General features: G+C 33.9%; 2 protein-coding genes across 3 annotated transcripts in view; both read right to left on the reverse strand.

The window, feature by feature from the left end:
* Window positions 1-1,347: 1,347 nt before the first annotated feature.
* The window catches only part of LOC107218359 (protein N-terminal asparagine amidohydrolase), a 65,375-nt gene continuing 43,329 nt past the window's right edge, over window positions 1,348-23,393 (reverse strand). For both annotated transcript variants that reach the window (XM_015656203.2, XM_015656204.2), the window contains 6 exons: window positions 15,633-15,820; window positions 10,614-10,679; window positions 9,256-9,438; window positions 8,648-8,856; window positions 7,070-7,231; window positions 1,348-5,171 (listed from right to left, as the gene is read on the reverse strand). In XM_015656203.2, the coding sequence (XP_015511689.1) occupies window positions 5,046-5,171; window positions 7,070-7,231; window positions 8,648-8,856; window positions 9,256-9,438; window positions 10,614-10,679; window positions 15,633-15,819 (933 nt within the window). In that variant the 5' untranslated portion in view covers window position 15,820 and the 3' untranslated portion in view covers window positions 1,348-5,045. The remainder of the gene's footprint in view (window positions 5,172-7,069; window positions 7,232-8,647; window positions 8,857-9,255; window positions 9,439-10,613; window positions 10,680-15,632; window positions 15,821-23,393) is intronic.
* LOC124295446 lies at window positions 17,784-20,147 on the reverse strand. The gene is made up of 2 exons (XM_046745457.1): window positions 18,634-20,147; window positions 17,784-18,538 (listed from the first exon to the last, which is right to left on the reverse strand). The coding sequence occupies exon 1, from the start codon at window positions 19,570-19,572 to the stop codon at window positions 18,787-18,789; it is 786 nt and encodes a 261-aa protein (XP_046601413.1). The 5' UTR covers window positions 19,573-20,147; the 3' UTR covers window positions 17,784-18,538; window positions 18,634-18,786.

Below are 23,393 nucleotides of genomic sequence, written 5' to 3' on the forward strand. Positions count from 1 at the left end.
ATATTCAATGATGATAGCTTTCATTTACGTTGGAGCAGCCAGAAACCAGATATTAGTAAAATAAAGTATTTTTCCAGATCTTTGCTAAAACAGACCTTTCAAGATCTACAAAAGTATTGAACATATTTTTGTATCAAAATTATTTTGGAAAATTGTGCAAAAAAATTAAATTGAGTATATTTTTTTTTATATATTACATATATTTTTTTTATATATTCTAGGCGATTCTTAATTAGCCAAAATCTAAAGTTTAGATCTTTTTCATGTACACAAAAAGAGAAGAAAATGCCCGTATCTGAAACCGTCTTACATTTATATCGTGTTCAATTCGAATTCAAAACGCATAATCGCTCGAAGGCTAGAAAGGAAATTTAAATAAGTAGAGTTAGTTGAATTGAGAATAAGAAACAAAACAAAATATCACGCTTTTGAGCAAATATGAATTATTCTATTCGCACTGTAGGTCGTAGACGTAAGAATTGAAAAAATCTGGTCAGAAGTTATTTTGATTTCGTTACAGTTTTCTAAAGAAAGTGTAAATTCTATGGTGTATTTCAATGTCATCTTCAACATTAATTTAATTCTCAAGCATTAATGGAATTCTTCTTCAAATATTTCATGATTTCAAATTTTCATGCGATTCGTAATAAAAATTTTACCATTTGCCAATTTGCCAATTTGTCTTTACCGTAGATCGTACAATTTCTCCGAAACTGATTTTTCCGTAACATGTCTCCGGAAGAAAAATGAATACCTTGAATAGATTGATCGAAACTTTTTTTTGTATTTAATTGCTTGTCAAAAGTAGTATCTGTTATAGATGTCTGCGTAATCCACAGAAACTAAAAATATAATTTACGTCGAAAAATTGCGCCATGGCGTACATAGACGAAATTAGTATTCCAATCATATATTTTCATGATCAAATTTAGTTGTATCGCACCTTTTACTTTATTTTTCTTCATTTACTTTCTTCGTTTGATAAAAATTTGTCTCCCACGAAATTTCCTTACATTACATTTTGAAGTAAGACTTGAAGCAGAACCCGAAAGATTTCATAAATATATTTTCCTTTTATCTGCCTCATATACTTACGTATCTGTATTTTTGTTTTCTCGCCAAGGCGTTTAAACTTGAAAATAAAATTTACTGGTTCGATTTATTAGGAAAACACACTAAAATTCAGGCTTTGAAATTCCTCAAACATGAGAAATCACAGAATCTTGTGAAAATAATGTACGCCAATCAATTTCCACCATAATACGTCGAAAATATAGAAACAACACCGAAACAATTCTTGATTTTTCTCACGCCATTCGTTTCGAAAATCAGTCAAAAGCAATGAAAAAATCAGTGAAATATTTTTTATTTTAATTTTCATTTGTTACTATCATTAATTAATTCGATCATTAAATGAATGTAAAATATTGATGTAAATAGACGCCAACTTTTTCCGCGTGCGCGTGTGATTTACTTCTTTTTTATCTATACATATATATGCGCACATATCACCAAATAGTAAGAATAATATTAATAATAAAAATAATTATAACTATAACAATATTGGCGTTATTGTAATTATATCGCTTTTGCGTAACGATAACGATAAATGATCGAAAAACGAAACTAAAACATAAAGAATATATATTGCAACAGACGATTGTTAGTAAACTATTTATAGGTAATGTCGTACACGCTCGCTTACATATACTTATATATACGTACAAGTGAAATGGAAATTTATGCTCTCCCAGCTAGACCGCGAGGAAATAAATTTTGAATAGACATGTAATCAAAAATCAACGCATAATAATTATCTCTTTCAAATAAAGATTTTCACATGCACAACAGTTTACTACTTCATAATTTTTTTCCATTTATTCTTCTCTTTTTATAAAAAATATATCGTGTATTATAGAGCTATTTGTTATTCTGCCTACTCAACTCGGCTAATTGATTAACTTCTGTATCTCGTTTTTTTTAGTCTTCATTCTAATATCAGTGCAATATAATATATAAACACAATTTCTTCCTGTGCATAATCATAGCTTGCCTATTAAGCCCTGTTGTTTAAAAAAGACGTCAGACACTTTGCTGTTTTCTCAAAAAATACAGTTACGTTTTATTCACCAGCTCTCGGAAACAAAGTTAATTTAGAAAAAGCGTCATTAAATTCGTTAATTGACGGATAATGTTGATCAATGAAGGTGGTACAAGAATTAATTATACTCCGTTCCGTTCAAGACAGAAAATAAACATACCGAAGAACACGCCAAAACAATAGTTGATTGAAACCCGAGAGTTCACTATGCTATTGTCTGCAGTCTGGACATGTTTATTGAAAGCATTACTAACCTGCAGGCCCTACAGCTATAATTGAAATAAACTAAATAGATGCACATTATTATGATAAATGGTTTATCATATCGGGATATAACTAACTAAACTCGTATATCATACGTATACCTATAGATACGTATTGCGATTCTCATTCTAATAAGTCATCATTCTCAAACTACGTCTTATAGTCGTCCACGCTACTCACTTCATTTCAACTCCTCCCAGTTTCATGATAAATGTAAAAATACGATAAACATTATTTTCCACCACGCGCGCGACGTCGATATCTCGTAGTGAGAAACAAAAGGTTTAATTTTCAGGTGGAATCCTAAGCTGATAAATAACCTTCTTATTTTGGGGTATCTAGGCGTAGATAGTTTTTGAATTTTGGAGGTTTAAATCTCGGCAAACTGCAATCATTCAATTCGGTTGAGCTTTGTTTTAATCAAAAGTATGCGGATCGAGCTTCACTGACATTTTTTTTCATTCGCAAACTATTAAGAGGAAGCATTCTTAGCGACAACTGGTTTGCACGGTGATATGTTCTGCCGTATTCACGATATCAGCTCAGCAACGGATCAACCGATTTTGGGGAACAATATTCTTTCACAATTGATCCTATTTGCTACGATCTGAATTTTTTTCAACAAAATGGCGACCTTCTAAAGGGAAATTCGATTTTTTGTCCATAGTTTGGAACTTTTTTAGAAAATGATCTACCAAAATTTATCGTAGTTGTAGAAGAAACTTCACGTCGTGGCAAAAACACTGGATCATTAAAAAATTCAGTATCCAAATTTAAAGTAAGTCAATTGAGCAGTTTTTCAGATAGCGCGGGTGCCAAAAAATATGTCACGAACGAAATATTTGACATTATTGTTAATAATAATGATCTTTATCACCTAATTCGAATTAAAAAAATGTATGCGATTGAAGCTCGATCTGTGTACTTTCGAATAAAACGTATACCCCAATCGAATTGAAGATTTGGTTGTGGAGATTTAAATTACTAAAATTCACCCACTTGTCAGTCGTCTACTCGTACGATTAATGACGTCTAATATTAATTAAATGTGTTCTCTTCAAGTCACAATCGGCAAATCTTTATTATATAATATTCTTCACGTCAAACACGACTTTTAGAATACAGAGTATCTGTTCGGCATGTAGCATCTTTTTTCTTGTGTATAGATTAAAGAGAAAGTCATTCAGAAGTGGGAAAATTATTGAAAAACTGCGATTACGGAATTATATGTAAACTCATTTTTGAATGTAATTTGTGTTCTGAACTATATTGATTACTCACCACCATCAAACACCACCTACGAACATTTTCAGTCAAATTTATATTTTTACGCTTGTGCTGAATTAAAATTAGTATCATTCTTTTCCTCAATTTCATTAAGTATGTCGATTTTCGCCAATTCCACTCTAAATATCGTGACCTTCGTATTCTCGTAATTCAAGAAAAATCTGCTTTAAAGCTGAATCGTGATCGGTCACGAAGCAATGAAGCATTGCCACGTTGAAATTAATTTATAAATTTGTCTGTCAACTTTCAAAGTTCAGAACACGAAAGTGTTTATATTCCTTTTCCAATTTAATATTTTTATTTTTTTTTTATTTTTATTGAACCAATAATTGGAAAAAAAACTCGAGACTGAGAGAAATTTATGTATGTTAAACTAAAAATTTTGGACGGGCGCTTTGTCTGAAATACCATTCTCAATTTATGATTTCCCATTACGGTTTTTACGTTAAACTTATTTAAAAAAGTTAAGCATTATTCGCACGATAATATATTAATATTAATCGATTAATTAATTATTTACAGCGGTTCCTTTTTTTTTTTTTTGCTTTTGTCTCTTTTAGTTTTACATGGCATGGCATAATGCGTTATGGCCCCAAGGTATTATCAATATCATTATTATAATTACGATTTTTAAATTATTTAACAATTTTTAATTAAGAAATTGAAAAAATAGAATAAAGGAACAGAAAAACAATATACATCACGAATCAACAACTTACGTGACCTCCAATAGAAATAAACTTTTTTTCTCACCGCCCATAGGTACATACACATATGCATAAAAAACTCTTAACAATCACGTATTGACCAATAACACACTCTGGATCAACATCACAGTATTATAATGTGTAATAGTACAGTAACTTTGAAATATAAAATATAACGTAAAAAAAAAATTTTTTATGCGCCGTTTTGAAATTAAAGGTAATTTATTAATAACCAATTCAGCACGAAGACTGGAAACATTGCCCAAAAAATCACTCGTACGATGGTCTTAGAAATGTCGACTACGTCTTTCAGGCATTTTCTTGTTTTTACGTTTTACGTTTTACGGTCTTTGTACTGTATCGGTAATGACCTTACATAATATCTACCTAAACATTATATCGTTCACTAGTCATACGTAGCAGGCATATTTACGAGATGAACATTAATAAATCGACCCGTTCCTTCTACTCTGCTTTTAGCTTAGTTTACTGAACCGTTTCGGTTAAGGTGGTACGTCATCGATCAGCTCTTTATTGGATTGATGAAATTCTCCAACTGTAATATTTTTTTAACGCTTCTTTTCTTAGTTCAACTCTCTAAGAGCAGGGCACCGGGTACCGGACGTAAAGTTGGTTACAGCGTTGATGAGACACATTAGTATCGATCGGTGGAGGGATAAAGTTCTTCAATATCTCATCGGTTGCCAGCCACCGTGGACCTCATCACGACGGTAGTAACGCGGCCTATTATCTCTGAACACCGTTACGGCTGGAAACTGATTGTCCTGTATGTACTTTAGAGTTGTACGTACCTGCGAAGAAGAAAGAATTATTTTTTTCTGACAATGCACTAAACATTGAACCAAAATAAAGATTTACAAACATTGAAGATGACTATAATTACGAAATAAGTATTTTCATGGCATGGGAAAGTTACATTTAACAACTCATGACTTTATTTTTCTACCTTCAAACACATGACTGAGGCCGTAACGCACCCCACGATTTTCTTGATCATAAAGCCAGTCCTATGCTGATAAACAGGCTTTCTCATGCGTAGTTTTCTTCTTTTTTTTTATAAGAGGATGGTGTACGGGAAATCTTATTTTCTTCACATTTGGTTAATAAAAAACCCATTCGAAGACTGAAAACCGCGTAGCGGTAACGATACTGGGTGTAGTTCAAAGGTCGTGTGAGGTGCGTTTGGACCCCAGTAATGAGTTGTAGGGTTAAAATTTCTTGATTATTAGGGAGTTACATTCGAGTGTATAGCTGAAAAATTGAACAAATTTTGGATTTTTATAACTCAACAACCGATTACTCAATTCCATTGAATTGTGTTCTACAGACATGACGATAATAGTAATATTTTATCATTTACTCATTTACAGATTAGTACAATAAGACTTGGCACAAAACGTGAATATAATTTACATATTGTATTATTTACATTGTTCAATCATATTCATATAAGCTTGCTATCTCTTATCAATATTTTTTTCTAATATTACTTACTTTCTGTCTTTATAAAATCTTTTCATATCATAATTTTTGTTGTCATTATTAATAACCCTTGGACTCTTCCTTTGCTAAGATTATATGTATGAAATTTACTAATTTTCTTGCATTACATTCTTTCAAATTGTTCAAGAGTTTAAGTTTCCGTTCTGCTACGCAAAGTGTCTGGTAATAATTTACCTTTGTATTCTTTATAAGTTATTTATTTATTTGTTTTATTTATTCATTGCTAAAGCCCTTTTCATAAGTATACCGATGAAAATTAGGAAATCAGAAATTGTTTAGGTTAATATATAAAAATCCATCTAGGTACCATTTCTGTTTGCCAAAGCACTAACCCTACTTAGATGGATTTTACCTCCAACCTATTCGTGGCAGTCATGCAGTCAGTGCAAGATGCAGTCATTATTCCTAGAAGAAGCATGAGGAATACTGAGGTGGGACAATCTAAGGACCTCAGGAGAATTTATATAATTGTTAAATAATTTAAAGAGAAACAAGAGATTCTGATAATCCCTAAAGAGTCGAGGCTAAAAATGTTCATTATCCTAGAAACCGCAGAGTAATCATGATGGAATAAATTCATAGAATGGTTTGTTAAACGGGAGGCAAATTTTAGGAATCGATGTTGGACTTTCTCAATGATGTATATATCCCCTCTAGTGGAAGGGCACATATTTGAGACGCATAACAAAGAATAGGTCGGACAAGGGAGATGTAAAGGGTTTTCAGGGTGGAGAGGCATTTAAACTCTTTAAATTAATAATACTCACAATTTAATATTGAATGAAAAATTGTGTTTTCCTCAGCACAGTATTCACAATATTTGTTAGGTTCAACTTTATATCTTTTGTTTTTGGTCAATATTCTACAATTATACTTATTAAATGTTTTTAGCTTTTGTTGCAATTAGAAGTATGGAAATCAAGCTTCATTAACTTCGTTTTTTCCATTAAATGGAATTCATAGGAAGCATTGTTATTGATGATAACTCGAACTATGTCGCTCGGTGACTAGTTTTACGGTGTCAGCAATATCTCAAAACTCAAAACTATCTTTTGAAGAAATAAAACCTCAATCGAATTGCATAACTGATTGTCGAGATATAGATTAGCAAAACTCATCCACTTTTTCCGCCATCAAATCGTATTCTCAATATTTATTTAGTCATGATTCTTTTCGAAATGCTTACCGCAGAAACAAAATGGGGCGGCTCAACTTCAGGTGTACTAGATAAATGCTGTAGGATGAATTGATCCGTTTGGGCCAGCCAGAGGTCAACTCCTCTGAGTGGGTCGTAATTGAATGGGCCAATCCTCAGGAGACCCAGAGTACAGTCGTAAATGTCCAACACCTAGATACATAGTATAAAAATTAAGCGCCACTCGAAAGTTGTACCACATTGAAGACAACAAAGTCAAAAGTTGAGTCATCGCGATAAACTTATAATTCCAAATTTTTTAAGCAAGACTCAACAATTCTGACTTGGCCATATTCCCTTACTTCATCAGCAACTTTATCTTATACCTGAAATTCCTAATTCTTCGGATACAGTGTACAGCAAAATTTCAAGGAAAGATTAACACAGATGAAAATTATAATCCACGATTATAAGATGTAAATAATATCAAAAAAATTTTGCGTAGCTTTTGCAGAGATTCGCAAATACAGTATTCATCATTTTTTTAATTCCCGCTATTACTCTGAATTAATGTTTAATCATTTTTTTCTTTTGAAAATTGAACTTTCCTTTTGAAAACTATGAAATGCTCTAATCGTAAGTAAATTGCCAAATTATCAGGGCTGGGTAATAATTGAAATGATTACGTTTTAAATATGCAATTAAAATACGAAATGTTAATTCACTTTTTCTATTTCAAATAGATAATAACACACATCTTCTATTTTTTATTTTACATGAAAAAAGCGAATACTTATCCATTTTTCAAATGTTTTTGTTAAAGTATATTCTAAACTTTTGGAAAAATTCCGTGCCAACATTCTCAAAGAAAATTTTCTCATGTTATAATTATCTGATTATTGAAACAAAAAATGTTGCAATTGTCAGGTCTTCGTTTAATTTTTCACTTAAGGAGAATCTATTTGGCAATGCATCAATTCTTGTGCTTGAGTGAAGCGGTGATTTCATAAATATTTTGAATATATTGCATGCATGAAAACCAAATATGTCTCCCGTTACAAAGAGATGAGAGGATCTTAAATAATATGCCACAAATAAACAGTGTGTGATTACAATACTTGCAATATTTTTTCGATAACTACGTTCCATTACCATTTAACAACTAACTGGATCTAGCAAAAATCTTTGAAACAGCAGCCATCTACAATTGAACAACTTTTCTTGAAATACAATACTTGTCTACCAGAGTCTGGATAATTCATAGGATTACTTTTATACAGTGGAATGATAATGTGCACAATGGGAGACACATCAACAACAGAATATAATATGAAGTACCGCAGTTGCTTGTCAAGAATAATAATGCATGTACAAAATAAAATTTTAAACATGACAAAGGCGTATCTCAATTAGTCGAGAAAATATAATTATTACAGTACGTACCATATCATTTTACATATTATAACTCATTTTAAATATTTTAAATAGAATTGTGACAAGCATTTCCATCCGCCTATTTAAATGATATTTTTATGACCATTTTTCGTTATCTATTTCGAATGCACTTATGAAAGTATTTTACGCAGCCCTGCAAATTAAGTTATGCGCTCCAGCGTTGAGCATAGATACCTGTTGTCCTCCGGTAAGCTGTCTCGCGTTTCTGAGAGCCTGGTCGGGTCCCTTGTCAGGAAAATTGGCAGGAAATATTTCACCAGTTTTCACATCAACGCCAATGCCATAAATAACCGGCCAGTGAATACCGCCTCTAACTGTGGTGTTGACTTCGCCGATGCAGCAAAGCGTGAGGTCAACTTCGACTGGTTGCTTGTGAAAGGCGCCTGATAATACATAATATGTACATGATGATTAGAACAAATTTTCAAGATTTCATGAAAAGATTCAACTCTAGAAGTAAAATTCATTCAACAGAAAAGCTGCATGAGAATGGACGTCGATATGTTTGTCAATTTTTGCTCTCTTTAACAGCTATTGTGCACCTATTGTGTAGGAAAAAATTCAAAACTATAACTTACATTGTCATCAGTATAGTGTTGTCTTATTTTTGGATATCAAAACTTATTCTCAAACACAAAAATTATTTTTGAACAGTAACAGTTGCTTTTGAATATGAAGCTTTATTATTGGACACGAAATTTGATCTTGAACGTCTAAACTTGTTTCCAAATATCAATATTTGGTGATACGATAAATAAAGGATAGAATGAAACAATACTTACAGAGAATGTTATAAAAAATATCCTCGGAGCAATTCCTGGGATCTGAATATCCGCCAACAAGCTGAAGCTCCAAGCGTCCCTCCAGAAAGCCTATCGCCAATTCAGTCACTTTTTGGATCATCGCAGCAGCTGCATCCTCCGTTCCAGTTCCATCGAGATGTGCCAACGCCACAGCGCCTGATCCTACGTAGATAAATAACCTTATGAGAAAACGGAATTTACAGAGACACAGCATAGTTTTTGTTTTTGAAAACAGATGAGCAAGGATCTTTAAAAAACGTTGAAATATGGAAGTACAAGAAATTTTATACAAGGTTAATAGATTTCATCTGTCTGTATCTGTAAGTGTGCATTCGAAAAGTTTAAAATATACGAATATAACATAATTCAAAAAGCGTTGCGTCCTCTACTCTGCATACCCAGCTGTTTCTACTCATCCAATCTCTCCGCTTATCAAAGGCTAAAGATAATCTGTAAACGATGATATAAAATTGTAGCACGTATGTCTCAATATGTGCGTTTAATTACAAGAGTATAAAATTGTTATATTTATTGTATTTGATCTGTTTTTTGCCCGAAGCACGTTTGCACGTGCAAGCGCGAATTTATGTTGTGCAAATAACTCTGATTCCTTGATCCATTAACTGTGAATGATATTATCAGTACATTATCACTCTATTTTTATGGTAGTTTCTGTGTTTGTAAGGAAAAAGGAAATTAACAAAGACATTTTTCAACACTATCCAGCTTCAGATAGAAAGAGCAAATTTTTTTTTTTACGGCTATCAACTCTATATTTACTGTAGCTTTGAACTTTTTCGACCATTCCGACAACCTTAGATTTTTTTATACATACTTTTTCACATCTTTGTTTCAGCTCTGGAATAATTCAATTTTTTTTTTTCTTCTTATATGTAGTTTTTGAAGTACTACACTCAAAGTTTAATTTTAATGAAGAATAAAAATATATGATATTCTCCTGCATCGATCGACGATACATAGTAATGATTATTCGACAATTTCAAAGTTGGAAATAAGTATGAAAATTTTTTTTCCACAAACAAGAACGCTAGTGTCCTCCATGATATCCTACGCACGGGTAAATAATGTTGAAAAAAATATCCGAATATCAAAAAAATATTCAACTTCAGGATTGACATTTTCAGTCATGAATTTGAAAATTTCTCAACTTTCTCAATCCATTTTTTTCCAAAAATTTTTCTACTGTAAGTCTAAAGTGTTTTAGAAAATTACTGAGATTTACAAACAAAATTTTGTTTTCAATATCCCAACGTTGAAAGTATGAAAAACATTACTCAATTATCGAAAATTAACAGACTATCAACTGCACGACTTACCAGAATGTTTTAATACGACGATTATGCAGGAGGTCACATCATCGGATCCGAGGATACTCACGTTTTCTGAAACCCAAATAAAAGGATTTGGATTACATAGGAGACTTTTTCACTGCAAAATGGGGCTGTCCAATTAAGGGATTATTCGTAGACTTTGATTAATTGTTTCTCTTTTATTTACCGATTGATTCATTGAATGGAAAAATAATTCATTGAAAGAGCCGGTCAATCCAGTTGATTGGTAAAGCGATTAATTAAAAAAAATATTTAATCGAAGAGCTCTGGTTCAAAAAGACGTAAGTTCGCACCTCGAATTCCAGATTCACCATGAATTCTGAGTGTGCGGACTCTTTCTCAAGGAGTTTTAGAGTTCTCGAACGTGTTTAAAAATTGAAAAATCTAACAACTTAATCCGAACGAATACAATTTTTTTTTTTTTTCGAGGGCGGGGGGCGTGGCAATTTCACGGAGCACCTCATTTTGGAAAAATTCAGTTTCGAACGAAGTGCTTGATAGTTCCTTCAGGGTGCTACAGTATTTCATAAGTTTTGCAAATAGTTTCAAAAATCGTTAACCAAAATTTGAAGCAGCTCCCCATGTTTTACTCAACGAACTTTGTTTTGTCTTCACGAATTCAGTAACATTTGCGTGGTATGCGGATCCTCAAAATTATCCGCGTTATTGGTACCAAGCATACTTTTCACCTTTATTCGACCCGTAGAAGACACATTAAACGTAAAATTTCCCGCTCTTTTCGATTCTGGCACTAAAGATGGGGGTAACCAGTTGAAAAATCAAAGTTGATCTCAACATGATCTGAAAGATGAGGTTCAAGGTTAAATAAGAGGTCAACGTCAAATCCCTTGATAAAAATTACCTAAAATTGAACCTTGGTAATTTTTTTTTCACCGGACCCCGCGAGATTTTTACGAATTTCCATACTTTTTCCTCGCCCTGTATATGGTGAATTCCACGCGAACATAACCAACGTTTGACTCTCACCATTTTCCATTTTATTCGAAATTTTGGTTCATTATTTGTATATATTAAGAGTGATTTTGAAAAGATCCGTTTTTAAAAATCTTAACAAATTTGTGAAAACTGTATCAAGATTTTTCGGAGGACTTTGACGATCAACCGGCAGATGTAAATGACATAAAAGAAGAGGATGATAACGCCGAAGATTTACTTGGTATTGAGAAAAGAAATAACATTGTCAACACATTATCAAATATAAATGGAATCATTTCATCGCAAATAGTGCAGATGACCACAATAGTTCTAATCGGTAGTTCTTCGTTGAACATTTTGTACAATTGGTAATCTTACATAAGACACAAAACACCCTCCCCATCTATTAAAAATACATTGAATAAACGTAGTGCCCGCTTTTTTCTGTGTTCATTTTGATCGCTCTAGAGTTACTCTACTTCATGCGATAGAGCGTTTCGAGTCAACTCCATTTACTCCTAGCGTTCCACACGAAACCATTGCCGAACGACAAAAAGCTCGAAAAAGTTCCGCTCGAAGAGTAAAAAGTTCGAACGGATCCCATATACCAAACTCAACTATAGTAACATTTTTACGAAGTTGGCTACGCCTATAAACTAGACGAAGTGCAATTATCGAGTAAGTTCTTTCAAGAGAACCTCCTGGTGGTGTTTTCCAGAAACGAGGTGCTCCGTAAAGTTTTCCCCACAAAAATTTGAAGTAGATAAAATTCTCAGAATTAGTTTCGAAAATGGTTAAGAACTCCAGAACACTTTGGGGAACAGTCGGCACAATCATAATTCTTGATGAATCTTGAATACGGGATGTTAACTCCACATATTTCTTAAAATTACCTTTGCTTGCGATATTACAGTCGATGCAGATCGAGTACAACAATATAATACCATAAATATATCGCATGTCTAATGGTATAAGGACGTATGCGTCAAAAAGGTGAATTTGGTAGTAAAAGGGCGTACAATTTTTTTTTTTTTTATTTTCTGCAACATTCGTTAGAAAGGCACTCCAAACACATATCTACACTATAATTAGCTGAAAAAATAAATAAAGGTATAAGGTCTTATGTTCGGTTAATACGTTTTTGCAACACCAAAACGTATTTTTATTTATCACGTTCATCAATGATATTAGGTCGTATCCGCCATTTTCAATTTTATTTTTTCGTGAACGACGCAAAAACTTTCGAAACGTAAAAACTTATTGATTTCGAGAAGAATTTTTCACATTTTTTTTCTCAAAAAATAATATCGGACGTCACGATATAGAATTGTGTCCGCTTTTTTTTCTTCGTAAATGCTTTAAATACCTTTGAAACGTAAAGATTCATCAATTTCGAGACGAACTTTAAAAAATCTTCATCTTCTCAAAAAAATAATAACAAACGTGACGGCATAAGGTCGTATGTGGGCATATGCGACCTTACACCATTACTGAACGTGATTATTTTAATAAATTACGTGATGAAAGGACCATAATCCACAGTATTCACGACCTTTTACCATTAATTGATCTATTTTTTTCAATTTCAACGTTTTTCAACATGTCGTCATGTCTTTCTCGTGAATACAAAGGAGAAAAAATACGCCTTTTTGCTTCACGCGTGGTAAAAGGTCGTATAATGGCGCATATGTCGACCGAACCATTAGACACGCGATATAATATACTTGTGTAACATTTTAGTATACATAGCACATATTTCAATTTCACAGACAAAAGATGAAGCTCTAAAAAAATTTCAAGCAGATTTGTATAGTTCATTTATCATTCATATACCTATATATGAGGTATTCCACACCATTTCACCTAATCGGTGAAGGTCACCGAAGCCGATCTTGGTGTCAATTTTTTTTCTCAATTCGTCTATCAAAAAAAAAGAACACGTGTTCGACCGTTTTTCGATTAGGCCACCTGTGTCGATTTTATGAATTTTCCGATTTTTCAACTTTTTCGAAACAGACTTTTTTCAACTGGCTCTATCTTCAAGAGCTTTCATTTTTTTGAAAAACTGATACAAGTATAAAACGTGTCAATAAGTCCGACCTTTCTGAAAAAAAAATTTGAAAATTTTTCCAACTACACAATTCTAAAATTTTTTCGAAAAAACAAAACATCAAAATTTTTTGAATTGCGACACCTTCGATTTTCCTGAAACTTTTTCTTACATTCGACCAGTTACAATCAAGTTTTCCTCCAACGGAAATTATGAACTTCCGATTCGTTCCGGAGTTACACCATCATAAGTATCGAAAAATCAAAAAAATTAACGGAAATCAATCTTAGTGTTTTTTAATGATTCATGAATTACTCAAGAATCCTCTGAGGGTTTCTTGTGAAATTCAATCTCAATCATCCTTGTCCTCTAATCTATTTGTGTAAATAAATTCAGCTCGATAGCTTTAAATTTACGTAATTTAGAGGGATTAACTCGATTTTTCAAATTTTTTTAAAATCTAAACACCTTAAGGGATTCCTGTCAAATTCAATACCAATCGACCTCGTACGCTACCCAATTTGTGGAAAAAAAATTATAACCAAATTATAACACATACACACACACACACACACTTACGGAAATTTAAGAAAAAATGTGTTTTTTGACGTTTTAAGACATTTTGAACACATTGGCATGAAAATCTTTTTACACGCAATAATTCTACTTGCGGATGGCAAAATTCGCTCAAAGTTTTATTCGGAATCGACAATTGTGATCTCGTTTTTATTTATATTGTTTTGGATATTCCGAAAAGTTTTTTTTTCAGCAAACATGTATTTTTATAACATGAAAACGTGTCTGATCGAAGTTAAGATTGATTTCCGTAAAATATTTCCAATTTTTCGGCACTTGTGATGGTGTAACTCCCGAACGAATCGGAAGTCCATAATTTCCTTTGGAGGAAAACTTGATTGTAACTGGTCGAATGCAAGTAAAAAGTTTCAGGAAAATCGAAGGTGTCGCAATTCAAAAAATTTTGATGTTTTGTTTTTTCAAAAAAAATTTAGAATTGTGTGGTTGGAAAAATTTTCAAATTTTTTTTTCAGAAAGCTCGGACTTATTGACACATTATATACTTGTATCAGTTTTTGAAAAGAATGGAAGCTCTTGAAGATAGAGCCAGTTGAAAAAAGTCTGTTTCGAAAAAGTTGAAAAATCGGAAAATTCATAAAATCGACACAGGTGGCCTAATCGAAAAATGGTCGAACACGTGTTCTTTTTTTTCGATAGACGAATTGAGAAAAAAATTGACACCAAGATCGGCGTCGGTGACCTTCACCGATTAGGTGAAATGGTGTGGAATACCTCATATACTAAATATATCTATCCTCTTAATTATATACACCTGCAGAAGTTGATTCTCAATCGAAAGTAAGCCAATAGCGCCTCCACATGTTGGCCGCTACTGTTTTGTACTTCTAAACCAACTTAAATAAGTACCATGTTGAGACTATCTCTGTCTCATAATCAACCTCCGCAGACGTGTACGAAAAAAGCGGCTGGAGCTACACATTTTTATCTTGTTCCATTAAGCTTATTCGATACACAAAGAATATGAAAACGAAAAAAGAGTTTTTAAAAATGGGAATGAAATGAAAATCCTCAAGCATTAAAAAATATACAAACAGTAAAAATAAATATTGTGCATACGTATCGTTTGCTTTGCCCGTAAATTGTATTCTCGTCAAGTTATTTTATTGCACTAAATTAGGTGTGTAAAAATGTTTTTGCACAGAAAAATTCTGTTTCGGAGATCAGAGACAAAAATAGAACTTCATTTTTTACGTGCTCCATTGAAAATTATGTTAGAATCAAATCTTGTAAGTATTTGAAAGTAGTGGTATTTATATGTTAATTGGTGCAGATGTGAGAAAGTAACTTGAAAAGAATAGACAACGTTTTTCACAAAATTATCACTAACTCGATCCGATTATTTTCTGATTATTTTCAAGTATTCTGCAACAATATCTCCTTAATTACTGAAAGGATAAAAGGAAAAAAAAACATCGGCTTACTGTCGTGCGGCAACGTGGCAGCCATTTCTCTCTGAAGAACGTAGAGCAGGCCGTCGGGACCCATCAATTTAGGCGGTATAGCCTGTAACTGGGCAGCAGTTTCCCTGTAGATCGGATGAGCAGCGTACAAGGACCTGCTGTTCGTTGGAGCCTCCTCCTGTAGGACCCCGTTCACCACCAACACCATCCTAAAAGAATTATAATACCATACAATCATTTCTTTAAAGAAGACGAGTATTCCTGAAACTTACAACAACCTTTTTCTTTGCATATAAATTACAGTTTCTACATATGCGGTTAGCATATAAATCGAGGGATTAATCAGTACGAAAACATGGCGTAAAACGATTACGATTACAACTATACGCAGTTGATTATACCGAGAATGCATGAATTGCAAGGATTAGAAACAGATTACACTGATCACAAAGTTATTACAATACTTGGAAATTACAAAAGATCACATGTGATTACAAAGATTACAAGGATTACATGAAATTACATGAGATTACAAGGCGTATGAACACCACATGGCAACCATGATTAGCTCTTCGACATAGATGTATAATGAACAATATTATTCTTGGATATGAAGGTCGTGAACATCAAAACACTTTTTTTGTGTTAACGTTTCAGCCCGAATGGGGGCCCCCATATTTAATTTTATTATAACTTAGTTGTACATTATTTTATAATTTCTGTTCGTTACAGATGTTCTAAATAAATTGTTCTGAGGAGGGCCCCCATCCGGGCTGAAACGTTAACACAAAAAAAGTGTTGTAAGTCGTAATTGTTCGTATCGTTACATCAAAAAAATGTGATATTGCCACACTTAAATGAAAAAGCTGTCGATTTTTATTGCCCGCCAGTTGTAAAACTGCTACTTTAGTCTCAGATTTTAGATAGAAAAAATTGCGAAAATCGTGAATGTGTTGCAACATTTTTTTTCAGATAGATATATAGATAGATAGATAGATTCATTTGCCTTATTATATTTTTTCTAATGTTTACAAATTGAGTTTGGAATTGTACATTTTGTTACTTAGCTTAAAATTACTAATTAATTAATTATAAATCACTTAGTCCAAAATATTATTGTTAGAAATGCGTAATTCTCTTAGCCTACATAATTGTTCAACATAAAGATAAATTTTGTTAAGTTGTATTATTCCTAGTCGTCAGCATACAGAAGTAATAGTATATCAGTTGGAATGTTTAAACTTGTACCGTAGAGGCCTTCTTCCCGGAAGTATTCCTCCATATCCGCGATAAAAAGAATAAACAAAAGGAGACTAAGGATTTCTCCTTGTAGTACCCCTTCCGCTATATCTATCCTATCCGTTAGACCTTCTGGAGTTGTTATTCTTATATGCGCCTTATCATAGAGGTCCTTCAGTATCCTTATGTACTTTGCACTAACGCCCATGTTTAAAAGTTTTGCCCATAAATACTTATGTACTATTGTGTCGAACGCTCTTTTTAAATCCACGAATATGATAAATAATGTACCCTTTTTTTGTCATAGTTTTGCATGGATTATTTCAAACAATACATACAAGTTGTCCATACAACCTCGGTTTAACCTAAAACCCGCCTGACCTTCAGGTAATATTTTACAGTTTTCTGCCCAAGTATATACCCTTTCTGCCAACAAAGACGTGAAAAGTTTTTTTATATGATTAACCAGAGAAATTCCCCTGTAATTGGCTGGATCTTTCGCATCACCTTTTTTGAATAACATTGTTATAATTATACTTGACCAGCTTTCAGGGACAATTTCATTGCGCAAAATTTTATTGAAAAGACTAAGTAAGTAATATTTCCAGTTTTGCGGGCAACTCCGGTAAAATTCATTTGTAATTCTATTTTCCACAGGCGATTTACCATTTTTCGACTTATTTAGTACTTTGTTTAATTCTTTTATAGTAAAATCCGCGTCCAGGTAAGGATCTAATACACCCGTATACATATTACTATTCGGTTCAATCTTTTTTTGCAAATTCTCATAAAAACTAATCCATTGTTGACCTGTTATTTCTGGTGGTACATATTTTTTAACCCTGTATTTATTTAGCGCTTTCCAAAATTCTTGTGCGTTCCTAGCATCGTTAATTTTTTCTGCCAACTTCGCAAAATATTCTTCACGCTTACATTCGTACAGAGCTTTATAACATTTTAAAGTTTCTCGATACTTAATTCTATCCTGTTCCCTAAAATTATTTTTTCTATAAATTCTCAGATTACAATTTACACTTTTCTTTAACGCTTTACATTCTTTGTCTACCCATGATTGTTTTGCGTCTGTTTTTATATTATGAATTTCACGCACCATGTTCAGCTCATATGCTGATTGAGTGATAGCCAGGTGAAACCTTTTTTCTATTTCATCTATCGTTTCAGTTTCAATATCTAGACCCACGAGAGGTGACCACCTTAAGTGTTGTTTGTACATGAGTTTATAATTGTTTTCCCAAAAATATTTAATTTGTTTACTTGGTCGCGCCCTGAATATATTGTTACCGTTTAAAACAAGTGTGATCGGAAAATGATCAAAAAAATTAATATTATAAAGTACCTCAAAATCCTTAATTTTTTCAAGCCCTAGTGCATTAGACAACGCGAGATCAATTATACTACTTCCCTTACCGGTGAAGGTTGGTTTCGCCGGACTATCACTTACAGTTTTACCATTTACTACCATGAAATTAATAGTGTCCATAAAATTATTTACTGCTTCCCCTCTTTTGTTGAGTGTACAATCGGAAAAAGTTCCATCTCCGGTAAGATTTGTTTCACTAAGAATTTCATCAGGGATTTGGATAGGGTTACCTATCCTCGCGTTGTAGTCTCCCATCAAGTAGATTGGCTCCGACGGAAATCGATTCACGACGCTTTCTGTTGCCTCACTGAAATTTTTTAAGTTATTGTTAAAGTGCACGTCACTTGGCTTAAGATACGTGAAACCCACAATGAAAACACTACTCCGATTTACTATACGCACAAAACAGTTGTTACAAGCGTTCAGTGGGACTTCACTCGTGGTCCATGTTTCAATGAGGCAAATGATGTCGTGTGTATTGAGTTCTGATTGGCTATAAAAATTTTTTATTCCTCTGACATTCCATACAATTAGGCTAAGAGAATTCGCTTCTTGTTATTGATGATCCATCATTGTGATTTTTTTCCCTTGATGAATTTTATTATTATTCGGTGGATGTGTCGGAATAAGCTCCTGAGAGCCCTCATCCCAGGCCAGCCAGCTGCCATCGACGTTCACCTTATTCTGGTAGAATCTTACAGATGAGCCGGCTTCTCTACTCGGTTTTACCGCATTCCTGAGGTTCCATCTTTCACGGGCTTGCGATTCAGTGAGATCGTTTTCTACAAATATCTTTGTTCCGTTTAGCGCTGTTTTTTTGTTTAACATAATTGAGCTTTTGTCTTCAGAGTTTCGTATTGTTATCTTGTAGACATTTTTGTCTTTTCCTAAGACTTCCAGATTACTGTATGCATTGCGTAGATTGAATTTTGTTTCCAGTAGTTCACTTTCAATCTTTTTACTGTCATTGCTGTTACTGGTCGACGCCAAACCTTTGATTATAATGTTTTGTCTTCTGTTTGCTCTATCTTTGTTCTCTTGTCGCTTTGCATAGTTCACCAGATATTCAATTTCTTTTCTTTGACTTCCTCCTGCGCCTGTCCAACCTCCTTCAGCTGGTTCCTCATTTATTTTTCCTTTAAGAGCTTTCATTTTTTCTTTGATTTCATTCTGCTCTTTTTTCAGCTCATTACAGTCATTTTTAATAACATTTATTTCCTTCGCATGCTCACTTTTCATGTCGTTCAGTTTTTCCAAAAATTTTTCGTCTAGTTTTTTAAGGTTTGTGCTACTCTCCAGCCTGAAGCTCTTAATTTCCTCCAATATTTTCTCGGAGGCCATGTCCGTTGGTGAGGCTGCGGCAACGGGTAAATACTCTTCCAGACTGTTGCTCAGCTCGTTGCTTTCCGTGAAAGCTTTCTTTCGTTGCGCTAGTGTTGGGGACTTTTCTGAGAAACTTTTCTCAAAACTGTCTTCTAGCTCCCTTATCCTTTTATTAAACAGCTCTTTGATCGAACCTGCTGAGTCTCAACGATGGATCAGGAAACTTTCTCGGGTTGTAGGTCTGCCTGGTCTTCGTTTTTCAAAATTGGCGCCTACCGGTGTTTTTAACTGCTTGCTGTCCACGTTTTCAGCTTGTGGTAAGACACCTACTGTTGATAGTGCAGGAGCCGTTGCATTAACATTTATAGCACTCCTACTTTCGGACATAACCTTATCCCCGGTTACCCGTTACGCTTATTTATTTTAGTACTTTTCACCGATTATCACACCCGCTTTTTATTATTTTATATACTAAAGTACTCCCGCTTTTTTCGGCTTTCCGATTTACTAAAAAATTTTAATTATACTATACGATTTACTTGATTTTTCACACTGAATGCTAACACACTAAACGTGCACATCACACTCTCTCAACTCACACCGATCTCCTCGATATATACATATAATATATATACATACATACATATATACTTTATATTTCGTGTGTGTAATATAATATTTATGTGTAGAATAAAATACAGATTAACAGAGAAAACGATTCTCAACGAAGCTAAGGCTGGGTGTGTTTCAGTGTTTCGGATAAATGTGGGGGAATGGGATGCAGGTGCGTCTTGATTACCCAAGAAGCATAAATATGCAAATATATCCATGGAGCAGAAACGGCGGACAAAAATGCTTGTAACATAATGCAAAATTAACCAGCTAACGACGAGATCCTTCGGACGGATTTGCAGGTGTAGGCAATTTACTTTGAGTTATACACTTTAGTAATGTATACATATATGTCGACGAAAAAAAGTAAACTTGTTACCTCAAAAAATCATTTCTGATTCCCATGATAGAAAACTGATATTTTCAGTTTTTTCCGTAACCAAATTAACAATCCCCTAACAACTCACGGCTTTCCATGACTCCTTTTAAATACCCTGACATTTCCAGGTTCCAGGTTCCAGATTTTGCAGGTGTGTGGCCACCCGGTTTAATTTTCAATTCAATTGAACGATCAACGGAATTACCTAATATTCATCCGGTTCCAAAAAAGGTGATGGTAGGTAATCGATACAAAAAAAAATTATTTTAAGTAGTCACATTTCTGGTTATTTGGTATACTAAAAACTGATATCTGTCGAATCTAATTACAAATGCACGGATTCGATTTTTTTTTTTTTAGGTAAGTTCTACTTATAAACTGAATTTATATTACTTGTTATTAAGAATCTACTTTTATTGCAGTAGCAAAGTTGTTGTAATATCTCGTAGTGGTTAAATCATTATCTAAGCCTACGTTCTAATTTACACCGATGAAAGTCGTTGACTTTTTCCAGTTTCTCTAATTTCTCAGCTTTAAAGTAATCTTGAATATACGTCGATATATAGCGTGTGCTTCCGATCGAAAGCTGCAAACCAAGATAAATCACGTCTCACAAACAAAGACACGGTAATTTCCCTGATTTATCCAAATTTCCTTGTCAACTTGACCCATCGGCTCAAAGCAGCTCAAAGGGCATTTTATTATCGGCCTCTCATCACTTGTTCTTCACTCTTCCGAGTATAAAATACAAGTGAAACGAGAATAACAATGCCATTGTGTATATCCGTAGCTTTGGCGCGAAAAAACGTAATCATTTTCATATTGTATGACAATTTACGAATAAACATAAAAGATTTCTTTTTTCTTCATATTGTATGTGCGTTCTAAACGATATATGAACTGACTTAACTGAAAATACGAGGCAATGGAGATGTAAGAACGGGTGACAATAGACGATGCCCATTCTTTGGTCTCTCAATATTTTTATCTCACTTTGTACATACAACAGGACGCACGTCAGATTTTACTTCATCGATAACACCGATCACCTCTTGCTCGTTGTGGCCGACCAGGAGCTTCACGTTATGGTATCTCGAGACACTTGACTTTTTTAAAATTTGAGTCACCTAAACGGAATGAAAAATACACATGACTGCTGTCATTCGGTTCAAAAATCTTGCTTTCAGAACATCAAACATTTTCCCATTGACGCAAGCGAGCGGTTACCAGTCGTTGGTAAGGTGAAAGGATCACTATTTAAATATTTGGGAATAACATCTAAGTAGTTGGGTATCCAAAATATATGCTGTTTAAATGTTTGGCTTTGTTACGGGTAATTGAATTTCACGCATTCTTAAGGTCATGTAGTACTGCTGTCTTTACCGACCGAGCAAACTCGCGCCTTTTCTTCCTATATTAAATAAACAAAGGAGCGATGCGCCGGCGAAAATGGAACCCTTTCCGTTCATTTGTTTATTCAATATAGGAAGAAAAAGTGTCAGTTTGCTCGGTCGATAAAGGTAAGAGCACTAAATGATCCTAACACAGTAAAATGAAGACTTTTCTCAAACATTCATCGTTACAGCAATGTTATACACTAGTAGTTTCAACTGTACGATCGTCCTCCATTCCAATCGACTTTCGTGTTGACCATTATGTCGAATTCCGCTTCACTCCTAATACTAAAAGTCTCCAATTTTTCTCTTCAAAAACTCGAACTCTTTGTCGTTTTCACCGTTTAGACTGATGAGGTTCTGCACAATGATCACTCCGAATTTTGAGCAGATAAAAATTTCTACTTGTTCCATACTGCATTTCTCTGCACTTGGAGTAAAAAGTTGACAAGTCAGTGAAAACAAAACAAAGAAAGGATCGTGTTTCACGTCAGGGTTCTGAGGGTACTTATGAGGATCTCAAACTTACTGGGAACTTCTAATCTACTGATGTCGGCAAGTTAAGATTACAGTCGACTACATCGAGTATACAGAGACCCTAAAACCATTCACAAACATCCATAAGCTTCAAGTGCACACCATGTTTCAGCCACTGCGACAGGAAATTCTTCGTTCGCTTGTTGAACCACTCATCCGGACATTTTCGAATTTTGCTTGCTTTTTCTCAAATATGTAACGAAGAAAACTGCATAAGGAATTTACAACTTCAAGATCCAGTTAATCACCATAACTTATAAAACATCGATTATGGATTCTTATTTAGTTTTCTTATTATTCCGTAAAGGATGTCCAAAAATACTGTTCAAATCGGATATACTTGTTTTAAATTTATAGAATTACTGGGTTCTTGGGCCAAAAAATTTCCTGGTGGTTATCTAAAATAAAAACTTTACAGTTAGTTGTACCGACCGTGGTAGCGTATCGCGTGAGACTGCAGAACGGAAGGACCTGAGTGGCAGCTCGCAAAAACGGTAAGACGGGTCACGTCGGTCAGGCGCTAAATTGGCGGGTTAAGGTTTGAACTCTGTCTGACTGCACCTGTGCATGGTTTTCTGCAGTTTCCCCTGTCCCTTGTGCGAATGCCGATCTTTCTATTGAATAGCTTAAGACAGCTGCAGCCGCATAACGATGGTCACTAATCCACCCCTTTCCTTGCCCCGCATAAGTCTCCTGTAGACTTCTGGGGACGTACACAGAGGGAAAGGAATTCTTGAACCAACAAAATAGATTTTGTTGGAGTCCATTCACTTCAATTTAGTATCCCTCATTTGTTCCAAATACGATGACTTCAATTCAACAATTTCGATTCAGTTACTTTTGATGGTCAAGCAAATTCCTTGATTCAAGAAAAGCCTTTCTTGTCGCAATCGACTGAAGTATTAATTAGAGTGAAC

This window comes from Neodiprion lecontei, chromosome 7 (assembly GCF_021901455.1).
Source record: "Neodiprion lecontei isolate iyNeoLeco1 chromosome 7, iyNeoLeco1.1, whole genome shotgun sequence".
NCBI lineage: Eukaryota > Metazoa > Arthropoda > Insecta > Hymenoptera > Diprionidae > Neodiprion > Neodiprion lecontei.